General features: G+C 20.9%; 6 protein-coding genes across 6 annotated transcripts in view; 2 read left to right on the plus strand and 4 right to left on the minus strand. All coding sequences in view use genetic code 6, as the record gives it.

Annotated features, from left to right (window-relative positions):
- The window catches only part of TTHERM_001008626 (hypothetical protein), a gene marked incomplete at both ends in the record, with an annotated part of 2,639 nt that extends 1,548 nt beyond the window's left edge, over positions 1–1,091 (minus strand). The window contains 4 exons of the mRNA XM_012800727.1: positions 298–387; positions 482–571; positions 694–783; positions 979–1,091. Of these exons, the coding sequence (XP_012656181.1) occupies positions 298–387; positions 482–571; positions 694–783; positions 979–1,091 (383 nt within the window). The remainder of the gene's footprint in view (positions 1–297; positions 388–481; positions 572–693; positions 784–978) is intronic.
- A 1,936-nt stretch (positions 1,092–3,027) lies between these two features.
- TTHERM_001008627 (hypothetical protein) lies at positions 3,028–3,243 on the plus strand (the record flags this gene model as incomplete). Its single annotated transcript, XM_012800728.1, has 1 exon — positions 3,028–3,243. The coding sequence occupies one exon, from the start codon at positions 3,028–3,030 to the stop codon at positions 3,241–3,243; it is 216 nt and encodes a 71-aa protein (XP_012656182.1).
- Positions 3,244–5,812: 2,569 nt separating this feature from the next.
- TTHERM_001008628 (cyclic nucleotide-binding domain protein) lies at positions 5,813–10,143 on the plus strand (the record flags this gene model as incomplete). Its single annotated transcript, XM_012800729.1, has 15 exons — positions 5,813–5,851; positions 5,906–5,955; positions 6,131–6,241; positions 6,402–6,491; positions 6,731–6,820; positions 7,208–7,297; positions 7,467–7,556; positions 7,814–7,903; positions 8,165–8,257; positions 8,476–8,568; positions 8,798–8,887; positions 9,195–9,284; positions 9,519–9,608; positions 9,785–9,874; positions 10,050–10,143. 15 exons carry the CDS (start codon positions 5,813–5,815, stop codon positions 10,141–10,143), a joined length of 1,290 nt encoding a protein of 429 aa, XP_012656183.1.
- A 460-nt stretch (positions 10,144–10,603) lies between these two features.
- On the minus strand, positions 10,604–12,820 carry TTHERM_001008629 (zinc finger MYND domain protein; the record flags this gene model as incomplete). The annotated part of the gene is made up of 7 exons (XM_012800730.1): positions 10,604–10,861; positions 10,923–11,303; positions 11,385–11,557; positions 11,672–11,928; positions 11,981–12,291; positions 12,594–12,636; positions 12,717–12,820. 7 exons carry the CDS (start codon positions 12,818–12,820, stop codon positions 10,604–10,606), a joined length of 1,527 nt encoding a protein of 508 aa, XP_012656184.1.
- Positions 12,821–13,678: 858 nt separating this feature from the next.
- TTHERM_01008630 (squalene-tetrahymanol cyclase) lies at positions 13,679–16,045 on the minus strand (the record flags this gene model as incomplete). Its single annotated transcript, XM_001026696.2, has 3 exons — positions 13,679–14,400; positions 14,551–15,311; positions 15,561–16,045. The coding sequence occupies 3 exons, from the start codon at positions 16,043–16,045 to the stop codon at positions 13,679–13,681; spliced, it is 1,968 nt and encodes a 655-aa protein (XP_001026696.2).
- Positions 16,046–17,344: 1,299 nt separating this feature from the next.
- Positions 17,345–18,097, minus strand: TTHERM_01008640 (hypothetical protein; the record flags this gene model as incomplete). Its single annotated transcript, XM_001026697.1, has 1 exon — positions 17,345–18,097. The coding sequence occupies one exon, from the start codon at positions 18,095–18,097 to the stop codon at positions 17,345–17,347; it is 753 nt and encodes a 250-aa protein (XP_001026697.1).
- Between the last annotated feature and the right edge of the window lie 1,899 nt (positions 18,098–19,996).

Raw genomic sequence — 19,996 nt, forward strand, 5'->3', positions numbered from 1 at the left:
TAAGGTTTACCAACCCCTAGATTTTCTATATGGTTGATGGCTTAAAAAATTCAAACTCTTGAAAACCTAAGTAGTGGTTTTAAAAGTGAGAAGCCTTAATTAATGATGATTGAAAATAATATATATATATATGAATTGAAAATTAAAAAATTGTTTATCAAATAAAAAGAAATTAATAAAAAATCAATGAGAGATTTTGACCTTTCAAAAATAATAAACCATTAAGTAAGCAAACATAAATGAATGTATTATTTATAATTTCTACATAAACCAAAGATGTAAACAAATTATTTTTACGCAAGTAATAGTGTCAAATTTGAGAGATTTATGCAGCTTAGAAAAGCAACACTTAAAGCTTTTGTACCTTCATCTCCAATTTATACATTACTTTTATTAATTTTTATAAAATACATTCAAGAAAAAAACGTAATATTTTAATTATTTTTTCAAAAGATCCCATAAATAATAATATTATTTATACTAGAGGTAAAGTGAAAGAACAGAAATATTTTGGCAGCTTACTATAGCACTGCTTAAAGCTTATGCACCTTATACACCAATTTGATTATCACTTAATAAATTTTATAAAAAAAATTATAGTAGAAAGAAAGCACAAAAAAAAAAATCTTTTTTAATGATTCTTTCTTGATTTTTCAATAAAAAAAATAAAATTATTTAAAAAACTAATTTTACGTTAACTAGAGTGTTAAATTTGAGAGATTTTTGCAATTTTTTAGATATGAGCATAGAGTTGATACACCTTATTCATTAATTTAATTCTAACTTTATATTTAATTTAAATATTTTTATTAAGTGAAGAAAAATTGTTAACAATGACTAAAAAAGCATGGTTGATTTATTTCATAATTTTTTCGTGAATAAAATACATAAAAAAAGGTATTCAATATTTAAAAAAAAATATTTTATTAATTTTATTTTATAATCTACTATAATTGAAATCATTAAAGCTGCTATTACTAAAGATAGAGCCCCAAAGTTGAGAGATTAACACAATTTAACAAAATAGATCCTAAAGATGAAGAACCTTCTTCTCCTATTTAATTGTAGCTTTTATGGTTTAAAGAGTGCATTTATTTATTTATTTATTTTAAAAATAAAAGAATAAATAAACAAATAGAAAAAATGGTTATTAAAATTAAAATCTATATTTATGCTTAAAGGCTAAGAAGTCAAAAAATGAGTGAAATTATTTCATATCTGATTGCTATAATAAAAATATTGAACTCACAAAACACATTGGTAAATTTATCATTGAGCCCCACAAGCTAGGGATAAATATTACATTCATGTATATTTTACATAGAAAGCTAACGATATTCATAAATATCCCTTCCGTTTTATATTGTTTTTTGACATTGTAAGTAGCTAAATCAACTAAGAAAGCCAAAAAAAAAACAAAATTATATGATATGTAAATATGTTTTTTAGCTTCTATTAATAAGTTTTATACAAATAGGAGCTATTAAATGGAATATACCTTAGGTCTAATGTCAAAATTTAGAGATTGACACATTTTGCCAATGAATAACTTAATGATTTAATCCCTTTTGGACCTATTTCGTTATTTCTTTCAAGATTTTTAATTCAAAAATTTATTTTATATTATTAAAATGGGCAATTACAATAAAAAAGAAAGTTGAAAAATCGATTTTAAAATTTATTAATTTAATAATAATAATTAAAATTAGGAAGGAATTCCTTATGTAATAGACAAATAAACCCAAGTTAAATAAATAAATAAATTATTACCCAAGAAAAAGTTTCAAAGTTTAAAGATTGACACATTTTTCTAAAGCACAACCTAAAACTATTATACCCTAAGCACCCAATTTATTGTGTCTTTTGATATTTTTAATCAAAATAAGTAGAAAAAAAGAGTTCGTTTGATTTATTTATATGTAAGGTCAAGAAAAATTTTTACATTAGATCTAATTCTAAAGTTAAGAGATTAGTACATTTTTAGAGGAGAGCTAAACATAATTTTGACATATTCTCAGTATTAATTTAACTATAACTATTTATATTGAAAATAAATATATTTATCTTTTTAAGATTAAAAAACTTAACAAAAAACTAAAACATTGATTAGTTTTAATTGTTAAATTTAATTTAAAATAAATTTGGATTTTAATCTAATTAAATTAATATACAATATTTATTTTTTAAAATAAGAAAAGAAAAAAAAATAATATTTCTAATATTTACCAATGTCTAATTTTAGCATGTGTCTGAATTGGTTGAGAAGAATTAATAAACTATTTTTTGTTTTATTAATAAATAATTATAATAATAAATATTATTAAAATAATTATTTACTTCTTCAATATTATTAAAGTTTTATTTCTATTATTATATCATTTTTTTAAATTTAATTTTTAAATTAAAATTGAAAAATTAATTAAAAATAAAAGTTATTATTTTGTCTTTAGCTTTATTAATCATAATTTTAAATTATAAATTTAGATCAAATCAAAGGCGCTTAAAATAAAGATCTTTTCTTCAGAAAATAAAAATGTTCAAACTGCTATACTTTGAAGTTTTTAAATTATAAAATTAAATCAATAAATCTAAGATATGATAATTTTTAATGTATGTTTTTATAGTTTGTATTTAAAAAATTTTAAAATAAACAACTTCTTCTATACAATAAATCTTGGTGGATTAAGACGTTTTTTAAATTGCAGAAAAAATTATGTTTAAAGATGAAAACACAATATTATTATTATTAATACTTGACGCAGAAAAATATAAGCTATGCATAAATTATACATTTTATAATATAAATATATATATTTTAATTAATTAAATTATAACTCACATTACACTCTTAAAAACTTATAAGATTTCATCTAATGTGGTAGTTTAAATGTCTATTGTCTTATCAATTTGGGAAAGATGTAAGTGATAATAGCAAAGCTTTAAGATTTGTAACCTAAACATTTTGAAGTCTTCAAAAAGCAATGGGTTTTTGGCCTTGTCATACCAATATGATAATGCGACACAATAATGAGGGACTACTTTGCCATAGAGAGATCAAATAAGATTGAGCTCATCTTGAGACTCTACATGGAGAAGTTAATTCCTAGCTAGAAGTTCATATTTGAAATATTCTTAATTTAGCCTACAAATAAGTAAAAATATTTCAGGATAGGGCTATAGCAACGAGAAAAGGATGTTAGTAATCTTGCTAAGCTAATTGTAGCAGTCAAAAGTACTTTCTGAGATTGATGATTAAGGGTTACTGCAAGACATCAAATTTTATTTTTGTTTATTTATCAATTTAATTAATTACCTCATTTAGGACGATGAAATTCAATATTATAGACCCTAGATTTGGAAATTTTTTTCTAAAATCATTGGTTTTTTGAGTTCCCTCAGTATTTGGTAGTGGCAAGTTATGAAATAATAAGGTTATTGAATATTGAGTGATTGAATGCTTATTATTTTATCACTTGATAATAATATAATTGAAAACTTTATTTGATCTATTTGATTAAATAAATATTCTTTTCTATTTATAAGCAGCTTATGGATATTTTAATTGCTTGAATGCTTTCTTATTTAATTATTCGATCTTTATGATTTTGATTGAAAAAATTCAAATAATAATTTATTTTTTTTTCTCAAATTATTTTCAAATAATAATTCAAAAAAAAATGAAAGATAAAAATATTAGGTATGATCGTCTGAATAACTTTTTATTTCGTAGCTATATATATTATAAAACAAAAACTGAAAAGATTTAGCTAAGCATTGGAGTAATTTATTCCTACCTAAATATTGCTTTGATTTTACTATATTAAATAAATGGGTATAAGAGCTAATTTTATATTCTACTGTCCTTCATCCTTCTTGATAAAATTCAATTCTTGATTCCAGTCTTTTAAGCTTTATAGTACAGCGGCTTAAAAAAATTCCTAATTGAGATAGTAACATTTATATTTATACAGGGTTATGGTGATCAGTTTTGGGATTTTTACTAAAATGATATTAAAAAATATGTAAATTTAAACCAAAGGATGAATATCATTAGTATACTGATAGTTATTTTAAATTGCTGGACTCTATTAAATTTGTAATCGTGGGATAGTTTCATAGCTATTTTTTCTATTGTAAACTTTTTTGGTATAATTCTGAGCGACATAATTGACTTTATTAAAGTAAAATATGGTAATTCAATTATTATTCATTCCTATAGTTTTATAATTTTAATTTGTAGGAAAGCCTGCTTTTATTTAATTTTAGTTTAACTTATCTCTTACCATATTTCATTTATATCTATTTATGGATTATTTATTATCTGCGTGATCCTCTAATACAAATTAGATATAAGTGAAGTTGTTGACTCTACACTACTTATATTTATTTACACCAGCATTGAGTTAACAAAAACTAAGGATTACTGGATCTTAGAAGAATCATTAGCACTCTTCATAAATAACATAATGATACTATTGTTATTTATTCTTAAATTAGTATTTTTAAATTCAACATAAATCTATGATTTGATAATTTATATTGCTTTTGGATTATATCTTACTGAAATTTTTTCAAATTTTTACTTGATTATGTTCACCTTAAAAAACTCAATCTTCATAAAATATGTATATTATGGATGTCATGGTACTATTTAAATTCCTTATTAAAGAACTGTATAAAAATTTTTTGAAGCAAGAATAAGGACCAAAGTAATTGTATAATTTTTTCCAGATGAACGACAATTAGAAAAAATTTTGATGAGATTAATAAATAAAAAAAATCAAATAATAAAAATAAAATTTAACGATTCCATAATAATCAAAATGATTGATATGAAACTTAATTTAGTTTGGTTAATAAAAGATGTAGAATAATAATAATATTGGTATGAATAGTATGAAAAAAAAAACTATCATAGTATGAAAACTATTTACTTAATTTAGAAAAAATTATTAGATTAGGATTAATTGTCATTAAACATTTATATTGTTTCTTAATCTGTGGAATTTAGCTTTTGTGGTTTATTATTTCCGTCAAATTATTTAGATTCTCAAAATAGCAATAAATAAACCAATTTAATAGTATTTGATAGTATACTAGAAATAAACTAAAAAATATTTGCCAATTTTATTTCATTAAGGCTTATACAAATAATTGCATCAGAATATATACCCATTAATACAAATTTTCTTTTATATGATTTATATGAAGATTTTGTATGAATTATTTATATCATCAGATTAATTTGTTATTTATTTCAAAGATTCTATTTAATTATTTTCCACTTTAAATTATTAATTTCTTGTAGGTGTTTACACGCTTAATTTAATTCCTTTAAAAATTTTGTTGTAAAACATCTTTTTTCCCTACCGAAAAACTTAAAAAATAAAAATAATTGATATTAATTACACCATTTTTATTTCATATATTATTCTGTTCATGATTGATCATTACCTTAAAATTCTCTGTTTTTAGGGATAATGGATAAATAAATTTATTTTCTTCATCATTTTTTATAATTCCATATATCTCCAATTATCTTAAATTTAAAATATCTATCAACTAATTATTTATCTATATCTATCAATCTATCTGTTATCATAGCCATTTCATAGATCTATATTAGATAATTGTTTTTTAATAACTTTCCTTTTAGTTTGGTTGAAGCCTTTCGTTTAGATTTATTATTTGATCTCAAAAGTTTTAATTTTAAAAAAATTAGTCACACATTTTTATTTGATCATACATATAATTTATCAATTAATAGCTCATTTGTTAGGAAAACAAATTATTATTGTTAAGAAATAATAAAATGATAAAAAATAAAGCATATTTTGATAACCTTAAAAAAGTAATTGTTTTTCAAATAATTATTATTTAAAAAAAAAAAATTTTATTTAAAAAGCTTGAAAATTCTTGTTTATAAAATCACACTTGTCTAGAAATAGATTTAAGGTAAAAAAGGTTAAATTTTGAGCAGATACTTACTTAATTTTATTTCGTCATTAAATTGAAAAATAATCTTAATCTAAATAGGTTTATTTCAAATATTTAGCTTTTAAAATACTTTAAAATTTATTTTTAATTTTAAGTAAGTTGGTAATATATATATTTATCAAATATTAAATAGGAGAAAAATTGGATCTAAATCATAAAGATTTTTTAATCAAAATTCTGGATAAAATTTAAGTTCTGCTTTATAAAAATGCATTAATCTTACAAATTTAATACTCCAAGCCAAGTAAATACTTTTTATATTTTAATTTTATTAACAGATAAATAATTTTAATTAATTAAAAATAATAAAGCTTTATTTTCTTTTCATAGTTTTAATTAAAAGTTCTATTAAATTTTTTATACTTTTTTATAAATTAACTAACTAATATTTAAAATACAATAAGTGGAACATAAATTGATGATAAAAATGCTATATATTTAGGTTCTGCTTTAGGAGTGAACACAAATCTACAAATTTTGACTCTAAACTTAGGGTAATATAGTTTATATTTTAATTTTGGTTATAAGTATTTTTTAATTTTAAATTTAGTGTATTAATTAATATTAATTTATAAATCCTTTAATAATTGAAAATTAATTTTTAATTTGCTTGTTTTTTTTAACTTAATTCATTTTAAATATATTATTTTTTGTATTTCACTATCTTCTACTATTTTATTTAATTTTAATGCTTTCCAATAAACTAACTAAAAATTTATATTTAAATATAAAGTTATAATGAAATTGGACCATAAGGTGTATAAGATTTAGTTCCTTCATTTTCTAACTGTGCCAATCTCTCTAACTTAGATTTAGACCTCACGTATAACTAATTTCTTAAACTTTTTTTTATATCTATAAATTAAGATATTTTTTAATCAAAAATGAAACTAACATACTTTAATTAATTTATTTACCATAAATCCTCATAAATTCTCACCAGCATAAATTTTCACCATATTTTCTGAATATTTATAAATAATTACTTAATAGAAGTCATACATTTTTTTTAATTTATAAATCATTTTAAAAGAAAGTGCAGTAATTATTTTCTTAATTTAAAAAATAACAGCACTTAAAATAATCAAATAAACTGTTTAAATTATGAAAATAAAAAAAACTATTATAAAAAAGTGGAAATTTTATTTAATTTTGAAATAATTATTATAATGTAAAAATAAAATCTTATTATTTTAAAAATTTTAAAAAGAAGAAATATAATTGGAGAAAAAGGTCTATAATTTTTAGGTGCAGCTTTAACAATCTTATAAAACCTTTCATCTCTAAAACTATAACTAGAGTAAAAACATCTAAAATATCGTTTTATAAATACCCTGTTGAATTTTAACTTTCATCTTTGAAAAAAATTAACTATCTAGTTGGATTTTTTCTTTTTTTAAATGTTTAAATACTAAAAAAAATATAATACATACATCCATACACATTTCATCAAATAAATTATAAAATAGTGGGAATCAAGTTAAAGATATAGGATTGTAAAGCTTAGGCTCTGCTTTATCAAATTGTAAATATCTTACAAATTTGGCTCTTGGATTACAGTATGATAATTTATTTTTAAAATTTAAACGATTATCATAAGAAGCAAGTAAATATTTAATAGATGTGAGTGTCTGTCTGTCTTATTTTTGGTTAATTAATGCTATTAAATATTAATTACTAAAATTTTTAATTGCAAATTATAAAATAATAAAATTGCTTGCTTATCTATTTAATTCTTTTTGTTTTTTTTTGAGCTTAAATTTTTTTAATAGTAACATTTAATTAATTTTATAATATTTTTACTATTTTTTAATAGGAAAAATGAAATAAGTTGTAAAGGTATTTCAAATTTTGGCTCTGCTTTAGTAGATTGTTAAAATCTCTCAACTATATAACTCAAATTATAGTAAATATGATTTGTTTGTTTTGAAAGTTATTTACTTACATGGATTTAAATTAATTAAGAGAAACTCATTTAAAAATTTTAGAGAAAATAAATAAAAATTATAAAATATTTTTTATTTTTAATGAATTAAATAATAAATAAATAAATTAATTAATATTTTTGACTAATTCTATATTAATTTTTTATTCAATTTTTTTAATTAATTTATATTAAAAATTTATTTTTATTACTTGATCTAAGAGATTTTTTCATAATTAAAAGTGGTAACTAAATTAAATCAATTGGTGCTTCAGCTTTATGTACTGCCTTATAAAAATGTCCCAAACTTTAAAATTTTGAACTCAACCTAGACAGGTAATATATTTTATTTGTTCTCCTATTTTTTTTATTTATTATCACTGAAATTTCTGTTAATAAATTATGATAAAAAATTAAAATATATTGATATCATTTCTTCATGTGATTATTTAAGAAAGTAATCAATTTAAAAATGAAATTGAAAATCATAATTTTATTTTTCTAAATTATCCTTAATTCAATTATTATTAAAATAAATTTTCATTATTTAAAAGTTAAAAAGTTTTAAATAAATCAAATGCTGTTTAGAGATTTAGCTCTTCTTTATAAAACTTCAGCAATCTATAAAAATTAGACCTTAGTCTTTGGTAGTTTTTTAATCATTATTATAATTTGTTAATTATTTTAATTTTGAATTACTTTTGAAAAAGAAAAAAAAAAGAAAACTTAGAAAATAATTTTATTTCAAAAAAGCAATAAGGATCTTAAAAAATTAATTAGCTATTTAAAAAAATTTTAATTTTTCTAATATTTATCTATCTGTTTATGCTTATTTTTTTTAAAACATAATCTAATTCTAATTAATAATTTTAAAAGCGATTGTGATATTAAACCTAAAAGTGCATCAGTTATAGGCAGTGCTTTAGCAAAGTGTTCCAATCTCTAAACACTGAAACTTTTTCTTATGTAAAAATACAAACATTTATCTTTTAATTGTTTTTAAAAAAATATGGTTAAATATTTAAAAAAAGTTAATTCATTTATTAAAAAACTACCTAATTTTTTGATAATATGTTTGTTTTAATAATAATTTTACTTTTTGTATTTTTAATAGAAATAATAACTTATTTATTTTAATATTATTATATTTATTTTATTTCAAATTTTTTTATTAATATTATCATTATATTTCTATCATTTCTTTTAAAATAAATAATTTTTTTAATGCAATATTTTTGAATCAAATAACAAATCTATGCCAAAATTTAAAAAGATAAAACTTTATAGGACCAGAAGATGCATCAGAATTAGGTTTTACGTTAGTTAATTGTGCTAATCTCTAAAACCTTAAGTTAGACTTAGGGTAAAAGTTTATTCTAATAAAATTTATTATTTTATTTTAGTTTAATTTTTAAATAAGAATAAAATTATATAGTTCTTTTTATGATTTTTTTTATAAGCTCATTCTAACTAAAAGATTTTTTTTTGATATTTGGCAATTAATTCTTAAATTTAAAAAAAGTTTTTAAACAAAATAAACAATTTGTTACTAATTTGATTTAATTTTATTTTTAAAAATTATTTTAAATATTAAAAGGAAAAATGAAATTGGAGACTAGGGTATTCTAAATTTAGGATAAGCTTTAATAAATTGCCCTAAATTAATTTCTTTGAACCTTGATCTATAGTAAATACTATTTATTATTTTATATAAATAAATAAAAATATGTATTATTCAAAATTTAAGAAATTACTACTATTCCATTTTTATTAAAATATTTAATTAAATAAAATGTATTATTTTTCTATTGGCATTTTATTAGTTAATTATAATATATCAAACATTTTACTTAATATAAAAAGAAGTAACAATATTTTTGATTCAGGTGCTTTAAATTTTGGATCCGCTTTACTAAAATGTACAAACCTCTTGAGTTTGGAGCTTATTCTTTAGTAAATATGGATTTTATAATTAAATATTAAACTAAAGATTTTATTATTATTTTACAAATTTTGCACTAACTTAAATATTTGGTTTTAATTTAATTTAATTTAATTTTATTTTAATTTTTATAAATAACCCTAAGATTATACATATAAATAATAAAATTTTACATAATATTAAAAGTTATAATGAAATTAAAGAATCTTCACTTTTAAAAATTTAAATCAAACTACTTAAGATTAAGAAACTAGTAAATAGTTACATCTATTTTTATTGATAAATTTAATAATTATTTTTTATAAAATCTACTTAAAACAAATTTAAATGTTTTCAAAAAAGAAGGAATGTAAGCTGCATATTTTATATTTTTAAGTATTTGAATTATTTATTTAAACTTGATTTTTTTAAATAAACTAACTAATTTTTTTCTTTAATTAATATAATCTTTATCACAATTATATATATCACTATATTTTTTAATTAATTTATATTAAAAAATTTTTTTAAATGGAAAATCGTTCAAATCTTATAAATATAAACTTTTATATTGTATGCAAATGTATAGAATAATCAATCTAAAATTAATATGGTGTTTAAAAAAATAAGTTAATAATTATTGAATAAAAATATTTAAATTTTAATAATTTTCTGCATAAATATTTATATTTTAATTTTTAATTGGTTAAAATTAAAAACCCTAAAAAAATGTAAATAGATATAAATTTTAATACAAAGGATCAATCTAATTCATCCAAGTTCTAATTTTATTGTTATTATTATTACTATTCTAATTGAGCATCATTTTATTTGAATTAAGGTTTTTATTCAATTTCAGTTACTAAAATTTGCTTTTCAGTATTATTATTTAATAAATTATCAACTGGTACATTTTCTTTTCCTAAATCACTTATCATTTCTTTTTTTCTTTATTCTTTTTCTTTATTTTCTTCAACAATTTTTTTGCAAGCAATCTTGTGATCCTTCCAATGAGCTACCTGTTTTTTTTCATTATATTTTGTTTAAAAAAGAGTAAAAATATGATGATTTAATATTTACTTGACATTCTCTTGTGCAGTACCAAACAGTCTTACATTAAGAACATCTTTTAGTTGCTTCTTTTTTACAAAGTTCACATTTAAATCCTTCCATTAATCCATCAATAATATTCTAACCATATAAATCAGCTAATCTCTACATATCTTACTTAGCTGTCTCTTTATCATTTACAAAGTACTCATTTTTTTATTTTTCTGCTATATCATTCCAATTCTTGCCTTTGATAATATTTTCCCTAATTTCAGGAATTTACTGCACTATAAAAGGGTTAGACTTTGGAACACTCTATACATTCATAATTGAAAGCTCTTCAAGTGTTCTGAGCATATGAGATAAATTGGGAATCTAATCTAACAAAATTTCATTCATGTATTTTCTTAACTATTTTTTAAATAAAATAAAATAAATTTATTTTGAGCAAAGAAATATTTCAAAAATATGAAAATTTATTTATTTAATTACTCTTAATAAGTTAGATTTTCTAAACTCATTTAATTCGTATTTTTTGCGACATTCAGGATCCATAAATAAATTATAAATTGTAATCCAAACATTAGCTTCAAGCTTTACAATTTTGCTGTATTCAGATTTTTCAACTATTTACCATTTGCTATTTTCATATTTTTCTCTTTCACCTTTATTAAAAAACAAAAAATAAAATGAGCTTTTAAATAATTTTCTATGAATTAGATTTCTAATAACTTTTTTATCAAGCAATAAATTAATCAAAAGATTAAATAATTAATTACCTTCTGATGTTTAACGTAGCCAAGGTTTATCTTCAATTAATGGAACTAAAATGCAAAGGATATCATTGACTTCAAGTAAATGATGAACAACACTAACTGGCAAATGCTTTACATAGTCAGAAATAAATCTAATAATAGAAACACACATCATACAGATTTTAAATTCAATATCATCTATTTATTCCTAATACTCTTCAATTCTTGTCTTTTTTAAGACGTCTTCGACTGTCTTTTTGGTTACTTTCTTTGTTTAAGGGCTAAGAAATGTAAAGAATTTAATATATTTATTTAGTTTATTAAATATAATACAATTTTGTTAAATGCACAAGCTTTCTATAGCAGTAATCAATTAATTCTATAAGGAATTCATCAGCTGAGTCGACAGCGGTTCTATGGAACATAATGACTTCTAGCAAATTACAGACTACAGCTTCGTGATAAACAGCAATATAGCTTCTATATGTGTTTATTTTAAGCATGTGATTTTTTAGTAAAGGCAATACCTTCTATTTCCAAATTTCTGTTTCTATTAAATCGTAAATCAAAATCTTCACTTTATCAAAAGTCACTAAAGAATCCATAATGAACTCATCACTTTTTACCATTGCATTGACATGTGCCTAAAATATTTTTGAAATATAAAAATATCTTTAAATTTAATTTCTTAAGCATTTTGATTGATAAAATGTTAATTGAAAAAACATAATATTAAATTATTTTTAAGTTAAAGTAAAGCAAATAACTTCAAAACTCATTACTTCATATTAATTCTTTTTTCTAATCTAAAATAAATGTATAATAATAATAAAAGTTTTTGATAAATCTTTAATGCATATATTAGTAAAATGAGTTTTTGAAATAAAATTTAGATCTTTTGCTGAAATAGTTTCTTAATAAAATTGATTAATGGCAAAATAAATACTTGCATATTGAGTCTTTGAAGAATTTCGTCTTGCTTGAACCAGCTATTTATAAATAATTGATAATTTTTAAGTGAGTGCGATGATATGACTAACAATGTCTAAAAAACTAAATAGCATTTTACATTTAACTACCATATTCTTCTATGTTAACGATTTATAACTTTTCTATTAAATGCTCAGCTTCGTAATGAGTTAATAAATCTCCGATTTGTTGCTAACTATCCATATTTTGTAACTAACTAACTAATTAATTATATTTTTTTTAAGACTTTGATATTTTAAAAAAGATATTAATTATTAATATCAATCACTTCTACTATTCAATATCAAAAATAAGCATAATAGAAAGAAAGAAAAAATAAGTTTTAAATTAAAAATATCAAAAATTTTAAAAATTAATAAATATTTATTTATTTAAAATCCAATTAATTCAAAAATATTGTATATTTTAAAGAAATTATACTACTATTTATTAAAGGCTCTTTTTATTCAGCGAAAAGCATACTAATTGAGATGTGATTAAAATATAATATTCATATACTATTTATTTGTTTAATATCATAACATTTTACTAATTTAATTATTAATTATAATTTCTACTTAAATGAATTAGATTTATACAAATAAATACCAATTTAAGAGGGAATTAATTTATTTAAATTACATTTGTCTTATTTTAACAAATAAAAATTCTTAGTAAAATCGATTCATCAAAAAAGTTTTGCATTAATTTTTAGATGCTAAATAATTATAAGTGATAATGGATAACTTAAATTTGTTTATTAATGCAATATAAATTTAGAAAAAAGATTGATTACTCACAAAAGCAAAAATAAAAAACTCATTGAATAATTTAATATGTCAAAATTATGAATTTTGATATTGAAGAAAATGCTGAAAATAATTTTAAACTTAAAATATTGATAAACCAATAAATGCGATTTTTAAAATTAATAATTAAAATTTTTGTGTATTAATAAATTCATAAAAAATGAAATTAAATTTATTTATTTATTATTTTATGAAAAAATAACTTAAAAAAATACAAATAAATTTAAAATGTAAAATACAGTTTATTGAATTTTCAAATATTTTATTTTTATACAGGTTCTCCATTACCATTGTACAAATTTTTGGAGAAGTGATATTAACCTTGAGATATTTTTTAGTATCTATTTAAAGCTACTAATGGGAATGATTGTGCATATGAGGGGTACTATAAATAGAGTAATCCTCTGTGACCTGTTCCTATTGTGGAGTGATCATAGAAGGTATTATCGTCTCTTTTGAATTAATCTAATAAATACTAAGCAGCTCTATCTGCAGCATGCTTAATTTGTTCATTTTAATTATAAACTTCTAAAAGAGCTAATAGTCCCCATGAGGTTTGAGTGACAGTAGATTTACCTATACCATTCCACTTTTCAGGATCATTATAAGAAAGGACACATTCACCAAAGCCACCATCTTTATTTTATTTATTAAGCAAATAATTTATACTATTTTGTACCCACTGTTCATTTAAGTCGTAATTGACTCTTGCTAAACCTGGTACAACAGCTCCAACAGCCATAATGTAATTTACACCCCATCTAGCTTACCAAGATCCCCACTTGTTCTAAGTCTTTCTTTGATATTTAATCATATTTTAAATCTAAGGATGATTAGCTTGATATCCAAACTCACCCAATCCTTCCATGATGTGACCAGTAATATCAGGACATGAGGGATCGAAGATTTCAGCTGAGTTAGCAATACCAGCCATATTGAAGGCAAACTTGAACAATAAATTGTCTTCATTTTTACCTATTTTAAAATAAAGTAGAAGTGTTAATAATATTATATTTATTTTAAGTACATTTGTAATTTTATTTAAATGTATCTTTCAATTGAAATAATTAAAAGATTTATTTTTATTAAATAAAGAAATGGAATAAATTATCAATATTAAATTACCTTTGTCAAAAGCTGGATAGCCACCATCGTCATTTTGCATAGAGAAAAGCCATTCAATAGTTTCAGGGATTTACTTTTAGAAGGCTTCTTTGTAGTAACTCATAACAACGAGAAGTAATCCAGTGTCATCAGTGTCAGGAGCATATTCGAAATCATATCCATAACCTATACCTTTTTTAGGTTAAAGACCTTCTTTGACCATATTTTATACGATAGGGAAGATTCTTTCTTTATCTTAGCCACTTTCAAGCATAGCCCAACTAATAAGAATGGTATCCCACCATCTACCATCATCCAAAGAGCCGTGATAAGCTTCTCTAAAGTTAAAGTAGTTAAACTCAACGAAATAGTATCCGTCTTCGTAAGCCTTTTGTATTTCGTTTTGGTATAGATGAGGGTGCTTTGACTAAAAGTCTTTGAAGGACATTAAAGTCAAGAGGGTTGAAATAGTGTAGGCACCGAAACTTCCAAGAGGTTGTTTAAGTTTGAAGATTTCGTCCATTAAGATCAAGAGATCGCTATCAGGATTAAGTGTAGAGTATTCTCTTGGACTGATTTTAATACCGTTCTTAGGGTAATTGATCCAGAGCTCTCTCAAATCAGCAACAGGAACATTGAAAACAGTTCTTTAGTAACGCAAATAAGCTAAGGCAGTTAAATGTGGATAGACCCATTATGCAACAATATCCTTAACGTAGGTATATTTGAAAATTCCATTCTACTTGAAGATGAACAATGGGACATACCATAAATCTTCCCAACTATTTAATTATTTAAAATAAAATAAGCTATTGAGTCAAAATGGCTTTTAAATATTAACAGAATAATAAGCTAATTAAATTAGTATATTTGCTTATATTTACTGCTTTTATTTATAATAAATTAATTCATTTTTATATTTGCAGTTGAAGCTAATTATTTAAGTAGAAATTATTATTTGAGCAAAATATGGGAGAATAATTTAAAATTGATTGTTTATTTCTAAAATATTGATGAAAAAGAAACTTTACCTGTATTAACCGAAGGCTGCTAACTTAAACTTGGTCATTGTTTGAGTTGCTTCAATACCACCCTAAGCAACTATCCATTTTCTAGCCTTTTATAGAGCAGCTTCAATTTTAGGATTGTTGTTAATAGACTTTAAGTACCAGTAGTTAAAGACAGTAGCATCTAACTAACCAGTTTCAAGATTTTGTTCTCTGACTTGCTCCCATGAACCATCTTCGAATTAAGTCTAGAGGAGACGTTCTGTAAAGTATGTAGCGTTGAAAGCAGATTTATGAGTCCAATTCAAGACGAGTAACTCGAAGTAGTATTCACTGATAAACATTTCGCCTAAGTAAGGAGGATAGTACCAAGTATTGTTGTGTACTTCTGCCCAATTAATGCCTTGCTAGATAGAGATGGCATTTTAGACTTCAGTGAGATTAACGCTGGCATTAACGCTTGAGAATAAAAAGAGACCTATAATTAAGCCTATGAGTATCTTCTTCATGTATGAAAGAGTTTTAGCTTTTTTCTTATTTACTAATTTATGAGTTGATTAATAATATTATTAAAACCTTGAAGTTAGAGTTGGTTTTTAAAGCTAAGGTTGACTATACAATCAATTAATTGCTAACAATATTAAGCCAAATTTGAATTTAACTTGAAACGAATTTAATATAATAAATTCCTTACATATATAATATTATTAAAGTCCCAGTATTCATGTCATTTTTCTTAACTTTTTCAAATCTAACACGCACTTAAAACTCTTTACGTCAATTTTTATTTTAGCTCAGTCAATTTTTCCATTGATTTGTTCATGATAATATGTAATTTCGTCATGACATCACCTCAAACATATCAATTTTTCTTTAATAATATTATTAAAAGAACTTTCTATTCCTTTAATAATATTATTAATTCTTAACTTACAACATAATATTACAAATAATTCTTATCAATAACTTTTAATTTTTCATCGTTTTCCCCCCTCCTATTAACTTAATGCTTCTCTAAATACATATAAATTGAAATTAGCTTTCACTAAATAGATTTAGAAACAAGCCATACTCATATTTAAATTTTACTTTGTTTTTTTAGATTTATAAAAAGATCATACGATTTAGCAAACAGTGACTAAAAAAATAATAATATTTTCGTAATAATGAGGTTATGTTAAAAAGATTAGTTGGTACTTAGGATTTTAACTTCATTTTTGAATACTATTTCTAGAAATTAATTTTGCATATGAATGCTATCTTGTTTATATTTTCTTATAATGATTTACTAATATTTCTTATATTGCTATTGTAACATTATTAATCACACATTAATTTTAATCAATAAAAGCTAATCATTTACTTTGAAAAATATATATAATAAAATACTTCTGTATTTTATAATGTAGAAAATTAATTTTATAAAAGTAAAGTGCCTTAATATATGCAGTCTTAATTTTTAATTATTATTAAATTATGAGGGAATGATTAAAAAATTAAATTAAAATAATTATTTTCTGAACTTCAAAAATGTATGAATTCATTAAATAAATTTTATAAATAATTAGTTAAACCCTATCCTATTTTTTAAATGATAAATATTCAGATAAATAATTAAAAATAATAATCATTTGAATAATGATTGAATGAGTGAATGTTTGCAAAAAAAGAAGAATTAATTTTTAACTATATTTTCTAAAAAACGAACTAATTTATGTATGTATTAATTAATATATAAGATGAAATATATAATTATAATTGATTTAATATTTCTTTAATTTATTTATTTATCTATTTTATATTTTTAATCATGGAATAATTACATTACCAGTTTTGTTGCCATTATTATTATGGTCATTATTTCCATTACCGTTGTTGTCTTTACTTCCATTGCCATTGTCGTTTTCATTATTGTCTTAGCTACCATTTCCATTGTGACTTAAATTACCATCGTTATTTCCATTTCCGTTACCATCATTAGAGTGATTTCCATCATTGTTATTATCACCGTTTCCATTGTTTTTATTGCTGTTGTTACCATTGCCGTTGTTATTATTGTTGTTATCGTTACTGAAATTATTATTGTTGTTGTTGCTATTGTTGTTATCGTTGTTATTGTTGTTATTGTTGTTATTATCATTGGAATTTAATTGAACGTTATTGTTGCTTAAGTAGTTTAAACCATTGTTATTATCACTATTAATAGCATTAAAACTGTCGTTATTATCATTATATTTACCAACATTATTTTGGTTACCTTTGTTATTGCTGCTGCCATTACCATTGTTACCCAAACCGTTTCCGTTATTATTATCTTATGGTTTACTATCAAGTACACGTTGATGACGAGCCAAATTCATAAGCTTTAGTAAATTTTCGGGGTCAATATCATTTTCATAGGCAAACAAGAAAACTTCAAGTTAAGCTTAAGTTCTAGGAAGTTAGGTGACTCTTTCTCTCAATTCAATTATGCTTTCAATCAAAGTATTAGTTTAAGTTCTCTAGCAAAGAATTAAACTAGAACTAAGCAAAATACTTACTAGCAAGAGTTGCTTATACATTTTCAGAGATTTAACTTGAAATATTTTTTTTATTTTTTTATTTGTTTTTTATTTTTTTCTTAATTAAATTATTTATTGACTGTATAAAATTGAGTTTTTAAATATTTTGGAGATTCAATTTTCTAATTATAAAATTTTCTAAGAACCAAATATTGACTTTTGAGTAAAAAATATCGAATCAGGTAGATTAATATCAAAATAAATTCCACTAATCTTTTAAAAGATATTATTTAATTAAACAATTAATATTTTGCTGTTGTTTCGATCAATCTTGTTTATCAAAGCTTTAAACAAACTTTAACAATAAAATAGTTATTATTAACTTTGAATTATTGAAATACATATAAATGAAAAGAATAATTTATTTTATAAAGGAGTTCATCACACATATTAAAATATCTAATAAAAAATCAAAACATTAAAATAAATTTGTTTACAAATATTTAGAAAAAATAAAAATTAATTTTTCTATTTATTTATATAATAAATATTTTATTTACTAAAAAATCCTACTAAATAAATATTACCATGCTTAATTATTTTAAATTACAAATTAACATTTTTAAGTATATTCCTAAAAGAAAATTGAAAGGTAAAATAAACGTTAATTATGAATGAGTTAATTTAAAAGAAATTCAATTCTTCTAAGGAAAAATATCCTAATTTATATTTTTATTTGCAATTGACAAAAAAAATCATACAAAGAAACAATCAATCAACACTATTTATTTTATTTTTTAAATAGTATAATTTATATAAATTTTACAAGTAGAATATTATAAAATTAAATAAGTTATTTCTTAGGAATTCTTATTTATAATAAATTAAATTATTTTCCAATAAATAATCATAAATAGAATAAAATTAAAAATGAATTCATTAATTTATTTAAGAGGTAAATTCGTGCTTTCAGGTTTTAAAAATATATTTTAAATTATATTTAAACATTCTAAACTTTTTGAATTAAAGTAAATTTTTAAAATTGATTATTGTTAATTATAAAAAAAATAATGAGAAATATAAAAACACAGAATATATTTGATTATTTGGTCATCAAATAGTGGCTATAATAAAAATAAGTATTAAAATTGCTTATCATAGTTTTTTTGACATATTATTTGGAGATAAAAGTATATTTTTTAGATAATATGACTAAAAATCGGTTAATTTGATATTTAAGTAAAGTAAAAAGACGCATTTTAAATGTATCTGATTTATGAGTATTATCTTAATACAGTTATCAAAAAAATACTATTAATTAGAATTCATAAGAAAAGAAATAAAAATTAATAAATTCTTAATTAATTATAATTTTAGTAATTATCTTTGCTTATTTTTTATCACTTGTACTTATTCATTATTGATATTTAGAGTGTAAAATATATAGAAGTTTCATTAATAGTATGTTAAATTTAATTATTTTACAATTTTCTTTATTTTTAATCTATAAAATAATTATCCTTAATTTTAATAAAATTATTTAAGTTCTTGTAAAAGAATTATAATTTATAGTTTATTAAATTGAAATTTAATCATTATTAAATCACTACCTATTTTTATCTCCATATTTATTAAAAAATAATAATAATAAATTTTTTATGGAGTAATTTGATTAAATCTTTATTCTTAGTTATTAATAACATGCACATGTTTATATTATTATCTTAAAAATCCAATAAAATTATATTTATTTCTTCTTTGTTTCAAAACAACTTGAATTTTAAATAAAGAAAACGTTAAAAAAAAAATTTTAAATTTGCTTACATAATCATAAACTGAAATTTTAATGTCATAAAAATGAAAATGAATGCTTGTTTATTTATTATTTTATAATAGACAATTTATTTCCAATCTTCGTAGAAAAGTTCTAAATTATCATTTTTGTGTTGATTAATATTT

This window comes from Tetrahymena thermophila, assembly GCF_000189635.1.
Source record: "Tetrahymena thermophila SB210 genomic scaffold scf_8253992, whole genome shotgun sequence".
Classification (NCBI taxonomy): Eukaryota; Ciliophora; class Oligohymenophorea; order Hymenostomatida; family Tetrahymenidae; genus Tetrahymena; species Tetrahymena thermophila.